This window comes from Gobius niger (genome assembly GCF_951799975.1).
Source record: "Gobius niger genome assembly, chromosome: 12".
Lineage (NCBI taxonomy): Eukaryota > Metazoa > Chordata > Actinopteri > Gobiiformes > Gobiidae > Gobius > Gobius niger.
The window spans coordinates 19,680,240-19,698,584 of NC_136863.1; the positions used below are offsets into that span (position 1 = coordinate 19,680,240).

General features: G+C 39.7%; 1 protein-coding gene across 2 annotated transcripts; it reads right to left on the reverse strand.

Moving 5' to 3' along the window:
- Positions 1-2,927: 2,927 nt before the first annotated feature.
- On the reverse strand, positions 2,928-8,727 carry tat (tyrosine aminotransferase; the record flags this gene model as incomplete). Of its 2 annotated transcripts, none has more annotated exons than XM_079567754.1 (11): positions 2,928-3,450; positions 3,524-3,622; positions 3,706-3,789; positions 3,950-4,078; positions 4,175-4,327; positions 6,505-6,557; positions 6,660-6,798; positions 6,879-7,037; positions 7,274-7,341; positions 7,412-7,516; positions 8,445-8,727. In XM_079567754.1, the coding sequence occupies 11 exons, from the start codon at positions 8,725-8,727 to the stop codon at positions 3,310-3,312; spliced, it is 1,413 nt and encodes a 470-aa protein (XP_079423880.1). In that variant the 3' UTR covers positions 2,928-3,309. The 2 variants fall into 2 exon arrangements, with proteins under 2 accessions (XP_079423880.1, XP_079423881.1); XM_079567755.1 differs by having other exon boundaries at positions 7,412-7,513; positions 8,445-8,722.
- Positions 8,728-18,345: the final 9,618 nt, after the last annotated feature.

Below are 18,345 nucleotides of genomic sequence, written 5' to 3' on the forward strand. Positions count from 1 at the left end.
GGGTTCTCAAAGGGGGGTCGAGAAACACTAAGGTTGGGATTGCGAGATGTTTTTAAGACAATTATTTTTTATTGAAAGCTGTATATGTTTTGTGAAATCAAGCCAAATATCAAACCATACTTTCATTGATAAAGCAGATTTTAAACGTTGTGCACTTGAATTTATTCTGAATACTAATTATATTTTATAGTGGTCCCGAGTGGTTGGTCTTTTGATTTTGGGGGTTGCTGACCAAAAGGTTTTGGAACCCTGTCATTGTGGATGCTTTTAGAATGAATGAATGAATGTTTATTCGGTTACAAAAACGTAAAACAAAAAGTACAGTATGTACTGCAAATTCGTCACAGACAAGGCGGGTAACCGAAAAGGTGTAGGCTGAAGCCGTGGCTTATTTTTCCTACCCTGTTTACAAAACAACAAAACAACATCTACCCATCAAAGACGTTACAAAAAAACAAATGTATACAATATATTATATATATATACATTCACACATATACAGTACACATTTTTTCTTCTTTACTAAAATAATAATATGGTAAATTGTAAATACAAAAGCTTGTTTGTTTCTCTGTTCCAATTTATGCACAACAGTAATGCATGAGCTTAACTTAACCACATTTTCTTAGGCATTTTTTGTATATTTCTCAAAAATTAAGGTTTTAAACTGTTTTTTGAAATAATGAATGGAATTGCTCCTTTTAAGATCATTGTTGAGATTGTTCCACAAGTCGACCCCTTTGACCGAAATAGTGTTCATTTTAAAGTTTGTTTGGACCATTTGTTTTTTAAACATGTTTTCTCCTCTCAGGTTGTATTTCTGGTCCCTGTTTGCAAACAGACAAAGTATATTTTCTGGCAGTATTTTCCTATGGACTTTGTACATAAAGACGGCGGTGTTCAGGCTGACTAGATCACAGAATTTAATTGCTTTAAATTTGCAGAATATTTCGTTTGTTGGTTCATTATACGGAGAATGATTGACTATCCTTATGGCTTTTTTTTGTAAAATAAAAATAGGTTTTGTGTTTGTAGCGTAGGCATGCCCCCATATTTCAACACAATAGGTGATGTATGGAACAATAAGAGAGCAATACAGAATATACAGAGAGGGTGTATTTAGAAAATATTTGGCTTTATGTAATATAGCTATTGTTTTGGACAGTTTGGATTGAACATGAGCGATGTGTGGTTTCCAGGATAATTTATGATCTAATAATATACCAAGAAACTTGTTTTCATTCACCCTTTCTAGTACCACATCATCAATCTTTAGGCTCATGCTAGTTTTAATTTGTCGATTACTGAATATAATATATTTGGTTTTACTTAGATTAAAAGATAGCTTATTTTGATCAAACCATTGCTTGATTCTAGATAGTTCTCTGGTCACATCAGTAATTAGTTGGTGAAGATTGTCCCCAGATACATACAGTGTTGTGTCATCTGCGAATAAAACACATTTTAACAAATCGGATACCTTACAGATGTCATTGATGTATAAAATAAACAACTTTGGACCAATCAGGGAACCCTGGGGCACCCCACAGGTTACTTTACGCATTTCTGATTGGTGGTCATTAAAATGTACATACTGGTATCTATTGTCAAGATAACTTTCTAACCATGAGTGAGCACGTCCCCTAAAACCAAACTGCTCTAGTTTGTTCATTAACAGTTTATGATCTATGGTATCGAAGGCTTTCTTGAGGTCGACAAAAACACCCAGAGTAAAATGCTTTTTGTCTAATGCGGATGCTATATAATCAACTAATTTAATAACTGCCATTGAAGTTGATCGTCCGCTCCTAAATCCATATTGATCATCACTTAATATCACACTTTTTTCTATGAAGCTATCAAGCCTCTTCAGAAAGAGTTTTTCCAGTATTTTAGAAAATTGGGATAATAGTGAAATTGGTCTATAATTTGAATGTAGGTGACTGTCACCACTCTTATAAATGGGGATGATTTTTGCAATTTTCATCTGATCTGGGAAGACACCCGATTTAAAGGACAAATTAAAGATATAAGTTAGAGGTTCTAATATTAAGTGGATTATATTTTTTACTAGTTTCATATCGATATCCGTCCAATCGGTTGACCTTTTATTTTTAAAGTCATTCACAATTCCCAGTATTTCATTTTTGGTGATGTCAGACACATACATAGAAGAGGTGTTCCAACTGATACGTTCACAACTCTTTATGTTTTTACTTTTTGAATCAGCAATATCTTTTGCCAGATTGGGGCCAACGTTAACAAAGTAGTCATTGAATTCGTTCGCCACCTCCTTAGGATTTGTAATAAGGACTTCATTGTCGTTTTTGAAGTAACTTGGACACTCTCGTTTGTTATTTGTTTTTTTTATAATTTTGTTTAGTATTTTCCAAGTTCCTTGCATATTTTGCTTTTGTTGTTCTAAGAGAGTGTAAAAATATTGCTTTTTACTATTTCTGATAATACTTACCAATTTATTTTTATATTTTTTGTATTTTTCTTCCGACTCAATAGTCCTGTTTTTTACAAACTTTGCATATAATGTATTTTTCTTTTTGCATGCTTTTTCAATGCCTTTTGTTATCCATGGTTTTTTTGCTGATTTGTTTTCTTGGTTATGGATCTTCTTCATTGGACAGTTGATATTATACAGCTCTGTAAATCTGTACAGGAAAGTATCATATGCCATATTTGCGTCAGTAGTTGCGTAAACATCACATATTGCAGCAACAAAACTGTAGTAATAAGTGGTTGTGACTTTGACATCAATAACACACACTTTGATTTGCTTGGTACACTATGAACTTTAAACATTGCGTCTAATTACATGAAAATATGTGCAACAACATTTTTTTTTTTCAATGGCAAAAACTGTAAAATAATTTAACCAGTAATGTTATTTTTTTATTTGGAAGCTTTTTCCACAAAATAAGTATAAATACATACATCTATTTACACCTTCAGCGTAATCCAATGTGACATAGAAGTAATGCACAAATATATGACATAAATACACAGGATATGTTTATGCACTCTGCGTAATCTAGCTAAAGCTAAACATGCATGCAAAATATGAGTACATACATACATTGAGATGACGCCATACACAGTTTCAGACTAGACTATGAAACAGCTGCTACAATCATGCATTCCATGCCATAAATCCTACACAAAATGCATGAAAATTCAACATAAAATTACATAAATACAGGTTATTATGGTATTCTGTAGAAAATATAAATAGATCTTTCATTTGGTTAACACAGAAAACAACCATCTAATAGAAGCAGATACAGTTTTTCCAGTCGGTTACTGGTCCAGGTCGTTGCTGTCCCGACTGCGGGGCCTATAGTGGGTAAGACAAAACTCTCGAATCCGATCACAGGCCTCCACCATCTGCTTCTCGGGCACCGTCACCACAATACGGAAGTAGTTTGGATACTCAAAGGCCTGGTGGACACACATTCAACATCATTCTGTAAACTTTGAATGCAACAAGTTTGATGAAAAGAGAGACACTTACAGATGCAGGAAGACAAAAAACTGACTGCTCTGTAACCAGCCGCTCAGTGAAATCCACATCGTTTTTGAAATCGGGGAAGTGCTCCATGTCGATGCCCACCTGGAAGGCACATGCACACGTGTAATCTTAATGGAGTGCACATAAGGAACAATCATGATGGCGCTGGGCAAGACTGCACTCACCATGAGGTACATGGCTCCAGAAGGCATGATAGGGTTCAGGCCTGGGACAGTGGACAGTTTGTTGAAGCAGATCTCTGAGTTGGACTGAGACAAAACAAAAGCATTGTTTATGTAGTATAGAAATATTGTCATTGCATGACTTAGATTGCTTGAAATAGATAGGGATGAGATATTTGGACATCTACATAGACAGAGGATTGACAAAAACGTGTGCTTAGGATGCTGCAGAAGGATGTAGCCCTACCTTGAGGAAGCTGATGGTTCTGCTGTAAAAGCTCTGAGGTGTGTTGTTGAGGATGCTCTCTAATGCCCCCTGGACAATAGTACAGGCCCCAAGGATCCTCTGACTCAACTTCACTAGCCCCTGTCTGATCTGCTCACAGCACACAGATTTAAACACATGTTTAACAGGATGGTATTAGTGACCATATTAATCGATTGTAATGAGTCATGAGTAAGGTCTGTTCACCTCGGAGCCAAATATATCATTGCGGTCATGGATCATAATCCAGCCAAGCCTCCAGCCAGGAACAAGCCAGCGTTTAGCCAAGCCCCCGCAAGCCAAGATGGGAACATCACTGCTGAGAGAGGCCACAGAGGGTGAGCTGCACCCTGGGAAAACCTAGGAACAGACAACAGCAACATTGAATACATTTAAGTAAGTGTCAATATGTATGGGCACTTCGCAGTTCAAGGTCAATCTGATGGCTCGTTTTGAAAGAGTACTCGTTTCTAAGCATCTTCGTTCAACATGCTGTACATTATTGTCAGGTTAAGCTAAGTGAGGGTGGCGTTCACTGCGGGCTAACTGAAGCTACTGTAGTCCTTTATTTAGAATAGTGAAAGGGAAAAAAATAGGATAATGTTGTGCATGGTTAAGACAAAAGCATGGAAATCAAAAAGGCAAGCCTGTGTTCACTAATGACTAAAGGGATATTCATAGTCCATAACAGATGCAAGAACCAAATGAAGTCACTTTTGCCTTGTAGCTATGGAACTGTCATCAGTTACAACTGTTTCCGTGGCTACAATTAATGTTGTTCTTGCAGCTCATGGTGCAAGAACAAATGTGTTATTGGTCCCATGTTGTTTTCACACAAAAACACGGGACCATTACCATGAATCGGGCGGAATGGCTACCGTCTATCTCTATGGTTAAAGCCAGATGTGCTACAGTAGTGTACTCGGCATATCATCACAAGTTAGAAAAGTACATAACTCAGAGAGGCACAATGAAATTCTTAAACAGTGTGGTGTCAGGACAGAACAGCACCCATTGGACCCCTCCTACATGAAGCTGTTTCTTATTGGAAACAGAGTAATTGGGGATCTGCCCCGTCTTCTATTGGCCAGTGGGTTTGAATGATGTAACAGCCGCACATATGTGCTGCGCCACGGTTATAAAGCATTTTTGGGATGTGGCTACGTGAAGTGCGGGTTGGCTTAAAGTAGGGTCTTATTGTGGCCAGAGAGCATTTATGTAATGTGCTATAATCCTGGCAGAAGGGCAGTAAAATAAAATACTATTTATTGCCAGGGTAGTGTCCTGAGAGGAGTTCTCCACTGAACTGCAAACTCAGTGGCCCCTAACTGAGCACGAACCCATTAAATGGGCCCCACTTCCCCCAGTGTCCGTCTGGCTCCACACCCACCACAGAATGGGGGTGCATTCTAGACATTTGTGCTGCGCCAGAAACACATCTGCATTAATGGCAAACATGTGTATCCAGAAAGTGCAGAGTCATTGTGAGAGGCTTGTTTTCAAAGAGAACAGTTTTGAGTTGGTGGGGCTTATTACAAATGAACCCAGCAACCCTATTTAAAACTTTCAGACCTGTATTGCAATTGTCTAAATGAATATCACGCACATAAACCTGCAAAGTAAGAAAATATTTACAGTTACAGTACACAAATGTCTCTGTCATGGGTGGTCATTTTTGGTTGAATTATTGGCGTCAATGATTTGGAATGGCATTGAGTTGCCTTGTGTACAAAATGTGTGGTATAAATAAACATGCCTTGTCTTGAACATATAGGTTTTTAGGTAATGAATACCATCGCACTTACAGAAAGTCATGAAGTCGATTATTATAATAATGACTAATTGTATCCATAATAATAAGGGTCAGGATGCATGAATGATCCTTTTATCAAGTAAATGACGTGAGCTTTTCTTATCAGCACAATATTTGAGCTGGCAAACAGCGCAGACATGTGGCTGTAGCGAGCGTCTTTCAACATAGTCAAGGTTAGAATCGATTGTGTTACCTCAACTGACTCTTGGGTGAAAGAACCTTTTGGAGATCTTTTTATTTGTTCTTAGCACTAGTGTGTCAGTAGATCTACACACCAATAGATACTATGTCATGGCAGCAGTTTGGTCTTTTATGCATGGAGATTGCATGCCCTTCCCATGTCGGGATGGGTTTTCTCCACGTGCTCCATTTTTCATCATCAACCAAAACATGCACTATTGGTGTCTGCTGCGTACACACATGAATGTGTGTACGAATACTGGTGAATGGTCCCTTGATATAAAGTGCTTTGGGTGCCCAACAGATGTAGAAAAGCGCTTAATAAATGTGACTATTTAAATGCAGGCCTTAATCACCTATTAATATTTGTGTCTACTTTTTACTTTTGGTCTTCCTTGGCTGCTGATGACCCATTCCCCTACTGCTGGCTGTGGAGCAAATTGGTGCCCTCAATGTGACAATGTGCATGCCCGTTCCGCACAGAGCAAATAGAAGAGAGTCAACTCAACCTCTTCTGCCAGTGACTGTCACCATGAGCACTCACCATATCACAGTAGATCTCGTCTGCCAGGATGGGAACACAGTGTCTGGAGGCCACTGAAATCAAGAGTACACAAGTAAAATATCATTAATTGCTGATCCTGTATATTTATCATGACAGTAGACTTAAAGTTGTTGTTTGTTTGAATTGTTGCAAACCTTTAAGGATCTTCTGGAGGTGCTCTTTAGTGAAGACAGAGCCGCAGGGGTTTGACGGGTTGGTAACAATGATGCAGGAGGTCTTCTCATCGATCAAACTTTCTAAATGTTGCAGGTCGACCTCCCATGACTTCTCTGGCTAGAATAACAAACCAGTTTAACATGTGTGATTGAGTGATTAAATAAATAAAGCTGTTATTGTGCTGCCCTGGGACGCACCAATAGGTTGTAGAGTTTGACCTGGATGCCCATGGAAACTGCCAGAGTCTTGTAGAGAGAGAAGCCGGGACAGGGCACCAGGATGTTGTCCCCGGGGTTACACAGCACACTGATGGCCAGGTCAATGGCCTGACTGCAGCCGCTGGTCAGGATCACATCCTGCAATGGGACAGCAAACTTTGGCTTTGACCACTGACACCAGGTTACACATGACTGAAGAGAGTGTGGGTAAATCTAGTCTTCCAGCTACTGTATATAATGTTCTGGGTAATGGGTTAAATACAAAGTACTAGAAAGTACAGTTGTTTTCATTGGTTTAATATACTTAATTTCACATTAGACCAGATCATGTGTTCTGCAGGTCTTTTGTGGCGTCTTTAATGTTAAGTGCTCACCTCTGGGCCCAGGGGTGCCTCGGGACAACTGTAGAAGTTAGCCACAGCCTGTCGACTCTGCAGGTAACCTACAGAGTTATCACGTATTTAGACCCAGTACTGATTGTATTTGTATGTCATTGGTGGTTTGTTGCTCACCGACTGATGGAGCATAGCCATTAAACTTGTGAGAGTCAATGGCGTCTTTCATGGCCTGTAGCACAGTCTCGTCGGTCGGCAGGTTTCCAAATACTGTAGGATCTCCTGAGACACAAACAAAAGAAGTATTAGTTATAATTCAGCCTTTCTCAAAGTTCAAACTCCTATCAAAGAATATGTAATGTTTTTCGTTATGAATTTCTCACGATTTTAGAAAACACTTATTATATTTTAACAAATACACATGAAGTTAATTTCTAATCCATACATTTTTATGTAAAAGGTGTAACAACCTTTGGTTACAATTCAATTCCTACAATGTCAACAAAGTCAACTTGCCTTAACTTGTCACGCATTTTTTTCTAGTGCCAAATTTGTTCAGTACTGCCTTACGTTTACATTATTAGATCAGAGTAAATTTGGTATAGGATACTTAGATCCTAAGGCAACTTAGATTTTAATGAACTGTATGCTAATGGTTCTGTACTTCGATTGTCTTGTAACTAAAACTATGATTTAAAAAATACAAATTACTGCACAAACTAGTAAAACTAAGTGTAGACTAATTTTACCTTGGAATATACAAAAAACCTATTATATTGAAAAACAAATATTTTAAATATCAGTATTTAATATTTAAAGATCAGCTTCCTTTAAGTTTTCTCTAATTTGTTTTAGTACTTTTTTTTTTAGTTTATTCATAATTTCAAAAGACATTAAAAGCATCAATCATCATCAAATTAAAACCTTTGAGGGTTCATGAATAATACATGAGGCTTTATTTTTTGCAAAATAAAGTAAAGGCAAGATTGCAAGCCATAGACGTGGAGGTCTCGCTTGCAAGCATTGAGTCTCAAGAGATCAACCTGCCTAAATAAAGAATGAATAATAATTAGGAGAGGAGCTATTAAGCATTTGTTCAGATCACTGAGGTCACACAGCCTGCGGGTTCCGATGCCCATAGCCTGCATTGCACCTATAATTGGGGCTTTGAACATACAGGCATATAGGCTACACACATTGTTGCTCTTACCAATGGAGAGGGCGATCATGGGTTTATCGGGGTTGGGGGTAAGCTTCATGCCGTCCACGATGGCCCTGATGGGGTTCAGGGTGTTCTGGGCCATATGGGAAGGCTTCACCTCCCAGCGCTGTCTGCGGCTCTTGGTTTTTGCGGGATACAGTGTGCCGTTCACCTGCACATGGTGCACGCCGATCCTGCTCACCGTTTTGTCCTTCAGGCTGTTTCCATTCACCATGTTCTTGGCCAGCACCTCGGTCCTATTCATCTTCACCACGTAAGACTTGGTCTCCATTTTTTAGAACTTAAAGCACAAAAGAAATCAACTTTATGCTTCCAATAGTGATCTGTAAACTATGCCACAGCAAATTAATTATGCATGAGCCTAAACAGTGACGCTGGATTTTACTTCTTGCAATTGTGACCGAACCTTGACCGACTTTGAATGCACTACTGTTCGGTTAAAGCATCTTGGATAAAACCTTGTGGCATACACATTGTGCTCAAGTTTAATTAGGACAATTTCGGCACATCCGTTAAATGAAACAGAACGCAACAGGAGTCCTCAATCAATCAATCAATCAAATTTTATTTGTATAGCGCCCAACAACAACCAGAAGGTGCCCAGAGCGCTTTCCAGGATAAAAACAAGAATCATCGTAGACAACAATAAATACAAAAACACATAAAAACAGCAGTCGAGACGGTGGCTATCCGAAGGCTTTCCTGAAAAAATGTGTCTTCAACTGTGATTTAAAAACACTCAGCTCTGTGATGTTTCGAAGCTGTAATGGAAGTGCATTCCACAGCTTTGGGCCTTGCACTGCAAATGACCGGCCTCCAAACTTTTTGTATTTAAACTTGGGAGTGACCAGGGAGGTGTGTTCAGAGGAGCGCAGAGTTCTGGCTGGTTCGTAGACCGTTACCAATTCGAATACCAAAGACCAAGTCCTGTCTTGTTTCCATCTGCAACGTCTTCAAACCTTGGTCTAAAAGAATCAGTGGTGTAGGAGTTTTTCCCCCGTCTGAATTAGCCCATATTATAGCCAATATGTAACAAAATGTTACTGGACTAAAATAGGCACTGAAGGTTATATATAACGAAAGAAGAACATTAAAAGTGGGCCGCCCATTTAGGCTTGACCAACATATTTAACTACATACAAAGTGTGTTTCATGCGCCTCACCTGATGCGTTAGATATTTCCAGCTGGCTGATGACAGTGCGTTAGTTTAGTTTCAGCTAAAATGTTGACGGAGTGATGCGCACCGGTTTTATCCGTGAGCGCATATGGGTGTAGAGCCGCATCAGTGTCCTATTGGAGGAGGCTGAGGGTTGAGCAACTACACCCCTCTTACATCAGCGTTCGGCCCGTAAACCCAACCAGGCCCCCGCTGCTGGGGCCCGCGCCACCTCCGCACCCACAGAAACCTACAGGACGCAAGGCAGCGCTTGTTGGGTCAAAAGGAGGAGACACACGCGAGATAGACTACCACAAAGGACCGCCGACAACAGATCGAGAACAATTATTATTACTTTCCTTTATTCATACAGGTTGTCTCTTGAGACTCAATGTCACATTTGCAAGAGAGACCTGTTTAAAGAATTTTACAATTTCATTTCAACATAGCCTATAGAGAACATACACATTCATTCAATAAAAGTAATTACAACAGCATTTAAACTGTTCAAGGGTCACAAGACTGTCCACACGCAAAGTCTTCTGTGCCTTTTTCCAAACAAGAAAGCAAAGCAGCAAAAGGCCTTCGTAAATGTATGACCTGATGTTTATTAAATGTAATAAATAATTAATCAATCAGACTGGATACCAAGAAGACCATGCTGCTCCCTCCTGCTTCTTTTGCCATCCCACGTTTGTATGTAAGTGACGACATAGACTATGTGTTCAAAAGCTTTTCTTGAACAGTTACTTGTTCTGTTGTGACAATCAGGACAACAAAACATAATAGAACTAAAAGTAACAAATGAATTACATCTATGGGCGTCTCATCATGTTCACTGTCATGCACCCCATTAAAACAAACTCAAGTTGTTTATAAAAACAAAGGCCACAGAATGGTAGTTTGAAGCAGTGCTCTGGGTCAAATCCTCACTTGATCAGAAAAAGATACAGGTTCATATACAGGCTTTTCCCCTTACTTTTACAGTAGATTACAAACTAGTGCATTTTACAAAGGTACCCGATGACTTAAAGCAGGATAGCTCTAATAACATCAGGATTTTATATTTGTATTTTTGGGGACAGAAGATAATCTGAATTGGTGATCCCTGGAACACTGGTGTCACTAAAACTACACTTACCAGACATTTGAATCATCCTTATTCAACTCACTCTGTCCCTTTTTTAATGACAATCTATTAACATGAAGTCAACATGTTATCGTGACATCTCATACCCGGTTACTTCCAGGTAAATCAATATGCCAACTACGTCACAAAAATACTGATAACACTGTTGTCATATGTAGGAAGTATTATGTGTCACTGTGTACCGGTATGTTTGTTTTCAGTCAGAAGTATTCAGCTCATCTGCTACAAGGACACAGTCGAAACAAATGGGGTTTAAATAAACGGGTCAAAAAACACATGTTGCCAAAACTACCTGTTGCATAACTCTCTGCCCGTCTTTTCCCCCCTAAAACTGCTGCGTTTTACAGCCCAGCACCAATTTACTGTTCCCCAAGCTCCCCCAGCTCCCCCCACTGTGACCAATGGCTATGACGTGCACACTGTGGAAAGCAAAAAATGTATTCACAAAACCTATAGTAGTTGGAATTTGGAGGAGTTGGAGTTTTATGACTTTGTCTGTTGACATCAGTCTGCCCAGGGACTACAGGTGGAAATTAGCACAAGTGCTACAACCTGGTACAATGCATCTCTCCCTTTGAGGTTAATGTATATTGTACACTGTCCCTGCTCAAATAAATAAATAAACTAAAACTAAACTAAACTGGAATATGTCATCAATTTTGTACTTTGTTAAGTTTTTATATTGACAGTAAAGGAAACACAGACATATTTTCTTGGATGAAAATCTCTATACTTCCCATATGCCCTGCCCACATTAGTCTTTTTTTATACACAGTAGGTGCCCTTTCTTTGAAGGTGCATTAGCGCCTATTACTGCCTAAAAAACATTTCTAAAATAAAAAACATAGTGTCTAAACCAGATTTGGAGAGATTAATTCATGCATTTGTCTCCAGTGGGATAGACTATTGTAATGGCCTGTTCACTGGTCTTTCCAAACAAGCTGTTAAACAGCTGCAGTTTATTCAAAATGCTGCGGCCCCAGTCCAAGAACCAAGAAATACGACCACATTAGTCCAGTGCTCCGGTCACTGCACTGGCTCCCTGTCACTCAGATAATAGATTTTAAAATAGCTCTGCTAGTGTACAAGTCCCTTCAAGGTCGTGCACAAGTACATCTCTGATATGTTAAAGCCATATGAACCATCACGGGCCTTGAGATCCTCAGGGAGGGGTCTCCTGGTGGTTCCCAGAGTCACAACTAAACACGGTGAGGCTACATTTCAGGTTCATGCAGCAAAGGTCTGGAACAGTCTCCATGAGGATGTGAGACAGGCCTCAACCCTGGCTGTGTTTAAGTCCAGGCTAAAAACTCGCAGAACACGATAGAATAGTGGCCCCTATGATGCTCCAGGATTCATTGTTTTGTAGGTTTTCTGGTGAGAGGGAGGTCCGTTAGCAGTGAAAAGCAACCAGAAACTCTAACCTGGAGCATCATAGAGGCCTCTGTGAGGGAAAGTAAAGGTGCCATGCTACCACTCATAAAGCACTGAAAGGTCAAATGCACAATTTAAAATTTCTTTTCCACATAAGAAGTTTCATAATGCATCTTTAAAAAGAAAAATGAAAAAAGAAATGTTCAACATGAACAGCAGTTTGTATTGATTTATTTTTGTTTTTCACCACTAATAGTTAAAAAGTAGCTATTCAAACATATTGCTCAATTGGTCATTTCTGTCGCAATGCTACTAGTTACAAGAGTCCACTAAATCTTTGTACATTACATAATATTGGATCCCTTTATTGGCCTTCAACGTACCATTAAAAGACCAACATTTGCTGCCTTGGCATCAAACGTTTTATCGACGAGAACATGTGTCTCCAACTTTGTTTACTTATTGTGAGCTACTTTTTCAAAACAAAAATGGCAGAGCTACTTATGCGGCAATGAAACGTGTGGGACACTTGTGGTAAGATGTTATTATTTCAACTTAAGCAAAGCAATGACTTGAGTTCCCTCATTATGTTCAGAACAAGAAAATATCTAAATGTGACTCATGTAATTCATGTGTAAATATAGAAACGCTTTTTGGAGCTACTTTAAAAGAGCTGGAGAGCGACTCCTAGCTCTTATTGGGCAACTGGTTGGAGATCTCTGGCCACTACTGATAAAAAGCAGAAGAAATGGTAAATGGTCACATTTATATTAGGCACTCAAAGGAACCAGTCACCCATTCACACTCTCATTCATACACCAGTGTACAGACACTGGAGGCAAGGTGGGTGAAGTGTCTTGCCCAAGGACACAAGAGTGTGCACCTATGGGAATCGAAGCGCCAATCCTCCGATCACAAGATGCCCTGCTCTACTGTCTGCGACGGTGGTGCAGAGCTAGCAATAAGTAGTTTTCTGACTTATTGCTAGCTCAGTAAGACAATTCTCTCACAGATTGAATTAATTTCTCCAGGTTTCTGGCCTAAACATCCTCTTAACATTTCTTATGGTGTTGCTTTTAGGACAGTATTCTAGACACGACCATAACTATGGAGAGGCCCATTCACAGTTATGGAAGAAGCAGTGTCCTTACTTTACCTCTACTGGAGGCTGGACTTTGGGCGCCAGAGTCCAGCGTCCAGTAGAGCCAGCAAACAATGGCCTCTTAACCTCAGGGGGGATTGGCTGCCTGTAATTGACATTCGTGCGACAATCGTTCGGCAATGCTCATTGGCGGGTTCTGTCAGTGTCTATGGGTTACGTGTATCTGCTCACTGACCAGGTTCATGCACTTCCTAGAATCTTTGTATGTTGCTGCTGAGAACACATATTACTCTGTGTAGTAATGCTTGAAACAAAGTAAAAGATCACAGTAACCATTGTGTGAGGAGGACATTTATTTTGTATAAAAGGCAAACAGTATAAAAATCAGCATTATTTTCCCAAAGCGCTTTACATCAAGGAACCACTCACCCATTCACACTCTCATTCATACACCAATGCACGGGTCTTCATTAGGACCATAGTGATCTCCAGAAAAGGGTTGGCTCACTTTTTGTAAATCAGTGCATGTGAGCCCCAATTCCTAATCAAATGTAGCACGGCAAACTCCCCAGAACTGTACAAATCGAGGAACCTTAATAAATTGTTGTTAAAGCTGTTGTCTGTAAGTTTAAATGTATTACAAATGTAATAGTTTCTGTTTAATTGGCCAATTGCAATTTGATGTAAAATAAGTAATATTAAATAATTACATTCTTTCTGATCTCAGTAACTAATCCAAATGCCCCTTGCCAAAACCAAAGAGACAAGCTTTCTCTTAACCAGCCCTTCAATCACATGCACAAGGAACGACCTAATAATTGATAATGTTATGTAAAAGTACATTGAATTGAACATGGGGTCGGCACTTATAAGCTTATTGCTTCAGCCGACTCCATTTTGAGCATCCACACTGTATGAATTTTGGAAGATAAGATGAATGTAAAATTGCTCAAATACATTTGTGCACTTCTGCACACTTAAACAAAAAAAAACAAAAAAAAGAGGAGTGTCTTTCAAGTCTAATCAGGAGATCATTATCTGAGGCACATTAGCTCAAATTGCACAAGAAATTACAAACGGTTCAGGTAGCTACATCGTATTGTTATGCCTCATTGGTATAATTACATAGTTATTACAATTCTTCAATAAGCTAAAAACCACCTTCTTAGAGCTCCTTTATAAGGCTTGTATTCTGTCTCTGAATCATCCTCTGAAGAACTGCTGGAAAACAGAGAGTTAACATCAAATGAGGACTCTTCAGGATCACTCTGCCCCTCCATATCATCACATTGTCTGCGAAGTGCCCTCCTTTTGGTCGCCTTTAGGCACTCTTCTGTACTCATTTGCTTCAAAACCACACTAGGCTGCATGCGGCGGTTGCATTTGAAGCTGCTGCACGGAGAGCCTGTCTTGTAGTCAGTAGAACCTGATGCATTGCTTGAGATGTCCATCCCTGAGGTGGCATGTGCCGAAAGGCTGGAAAACAGAGAGTTAACATCAAATGAGGACTCTTCAGGATCACTCTGCCCCTCCATATCGTCACATTGTCTGCGAAGTGCCCTCCTTTTGGTCGCCTTCAGGCACTCTTCTGTACTCATTCGCTTCAAAACCACACTAGGCTGCATGCGGCGGCTGCATTTGAAGCTGCTGCACGGAGAGCCTGTCCTGTAGTCAGTAGAACCTGATGCATTGCTTGAGATGTCCATCCCTGAGGTGGCATGTGTCGAAAGGCTGGCAGTATCTATAAGTTCAAAACCTGAACAATGCGCATTCTTGTATCCATCTTCTTTCTTATCAGTTTTTTGAGATTGGGAATAGTTTTGTCCCAGTCTGAACCTCCTGGAGAGCTTTGAAATAAATTGTGTGGGAGAAGTAGCGGTCTGATGGATTGGATTTTCTGCTGTGATGCTAATTGTGGAACTTGTGGAGTCCCGGTTGCTATCCATTGACAGGTCACTTAATATGGCGCTAGTTTTTAGAGGACAAACAGTGACCGTAGTTATTGCTTTGCCGGGGACAATTACCACGCTAACAGCGCCCCCTGGTATAAAGGCCTGAACGGTGGTTGGTACCGACTGTGATGGAGGTTGAGAAACTGTCTTATCCACAAACTCTGCGTCTTCAGCTTCCTGGAGCTGACTAATAACAGGTGGTGATTGGTGGCAGTCAGCAGGGGGGGTGAGGTTGGATGGGGTCAGGTCTGAGGATGAGGAGGTGAAAAGTGGAGGGGAGATGTCACTGTCCTGAGGCGGCTGCTCCTCTGATGACTCTCCGGGACATTCACACAATATGTTCCTGACCCAGCGCTGGTGCTTGGAGCAGAAATGAGCGGGGACTTTGACCACATGTGCACCCCTTTTCAGACAACTTCCTTCTATTGCCATGGTGTTAGTCTTTACTCCGCCCACAAAGGATGTTTCTTTACTCCTGACAGTGCGCGTAGCCACGGTTTGCTCCTGTCCTTCTCCATCTAAATCAGTCATTATTGTATCTGTGACTGGAGATTCAACATGTCCAACTGTCACTGCGGATTTCTCTGCTGCAGTTTGATCTGAAGAGTCTCCGAAGCAAACCTGAGACTCAGGGGCTATGTAGTTTGACGTTCTCATTCCGAGTTCTGATTTGAGGCGCAAGTCACAAAATGCAGTATCTGAAGAAAAAAAACAGTATGTTTGCTCTATAATAAAAACAATACACTTACTAATGTATGATCTATGACCATTTGGAAAGTTATATGTTCACATCATTTTAGAGCAGAAGTCTAAAATATATGCAATTGGTGAAAATGCCTGGATTTTGAGTGTAATTTAAACTTTAAAAGGTGCAACACAGTTTCTCCAAGATTTCAATACATTTAAGTCATTTGCTTAACTGGCATTATCACTTATCTCATATCAAAGTTAAAGCAGCCCATGTTTATATCAATGAGAGTTTCATGTACTAGTTTACAAAAACCTACCTAGAAATCTCCCAATGCCTGGTGTTCGTTGTAATTTTTGCTCTATAAATGGCAATTAATTAGAAACTTGTTGAAGTATCTTACCACAGTGGAGCAGTGTTTTCAGAGTGGATGCTACGGTTTTGGAGTCATCAGTGATTAAATCCAACAGTGCTCTCTCCGCTTCTTGCACTGCAGCGTTTTTCCTCATGATCTAGTGCGTACACAGTAAATATTACACATTTTCATTAAAACCTTTGTAAAAAGCAACACAATAATGAAAATTAACACTTTTTGTCATGTTTTTCATCTCTAATAGACTTATTTACTCAAAGCAGAAACTACTGTTTTAAAAAAAGGCCTCTTTGGACATTTTATTGGACTTCACACTAAATAATTGTTGCCATGAATGACTTTGGAATGGGGTTTAGAAAAGAATTTACAAACTGTTACTAACCTTGCACATAAACAGTACAGTGAAACTACATCTACTGAGTGTAAGGCTAATCAGATACATCTACAGTTGATACACAGTACTAACTGAAAGAGCACTTCATCATGGTTTAGTAAAATATAGAAATTAGCACTAAGTACATAGTGTGCTTGGAAGGATTCACTAAGATGACATTCACAAGCAATATGGCTTAATGTATTTCTAAAATAAATGTGATTCATTCATCAAAATAAACATGAATAGCTAAATAGCTCTGGATCTCCAAGTGTTTTTCACATTGCTCACACACCTTATCAATGTAGGTTCCCTCTGGCAAAACTTTGTCCAGTTCTTGTAGATACTCGAGTAGTCTCTCCTCTGTCTTTTGTGCGTAATGGTTTCCATACTGCTCTTCCACACGATTCTAACAAAAGTACACAAATATTTCAAATATAGATGGCTCATAATAGTATTCCTGAAAAGATATGAGGAATGGTCAAAAGTGATTATATGCTGCTCCCTACTGGTGAGTTACAAAGAATAAGCATCAGGAAGAAAGACCAGCTACAGTTTTGAGTGCTGCCAATGTTTCCAATCAAACTCTTACCAGGATATAGTCTTCAAGCTTCTCTTTGTCCATGATCAGTGACTGTGCAAAAGTCCGGAAGTCAAGCTGATTGCGTCTCATAAGAAATATTTCATGTTTTCTCTGTAAATAAATCACACACCATGAGAAGTTCTAAAGGAGGCATTTATACAAATGTTTAATGTGAAGACTTACACAATGCTCTTGATATTGAGGTAGTTTCCTGGGAAAGTATTTATTGATTTTCTGAACAAGGTCGACTGATCCAGCGCCTTCTCTTAGCATCCACATAATCACCTGCAGAGGTAATAACTTAGAATAGATTTTTGTTTTTTTATGATTTGTAAATATGTGAGTAAAAAGTAAGTCATACCATAGTTTTGAGGCCAAATGTGATCTTCATATGTTTAATGGCGGGCACCAGAGTGGGCAGCAGTGTGTGTGTGTTTTCCAAAAAGGCCAACACTCTTTCATAGTGACTGATTTGTCTGTTTCGGACGATACTGAAGACTTGTGCAGACGCAACACGGACACGCCACGACTCATCCAGGCTCAAAGGCTCCCAGTCTTTATCTGACCAAAAGGATGCTTCCACATCTGAAAAAATAAAACAAAAAATTAGATGACTGAATAAAATGAAGGAACAATGAATAAGCCTAGGTTTTCCTCATTTATTTCTTTGTTGTAAAATATAAATGTTCAGGCATGACTCTATTCTGCTTCTTCTAAACCAAGAAACCATTCATAATAATTAAAAGTACAAGTTGAGCTTTACCTTTAAAGACCTCCAAAATGCCATGTGCCCAGGCGTACTCTATGATCCATAGCCTCCGTGAAGACGCACAGTGTTGCTCCATCATTCAGAAGTCATTGCATGTTCCTCTCATAGACCGCCAGGCAGCAGCAGCAGCATCCTTTTGCTCACGCGCGCCCGGATGGCCCCGCCCGCCCGGCTAAAGGACATGCTCAGACAAGTCGCGGACACCGGGACATGCGATCCTTGAAAACATAACAAAAGTAAACAAAAGTTAAGCACGAGTAAAACAGTGCCCGTAAATGATCTTAATTGCAAATTGAGGATATATAATGAAACATACTTTTTTTTTTCAACTTACTAATCGTCATGCAGTCTTCCCAGATAAAGTAAAG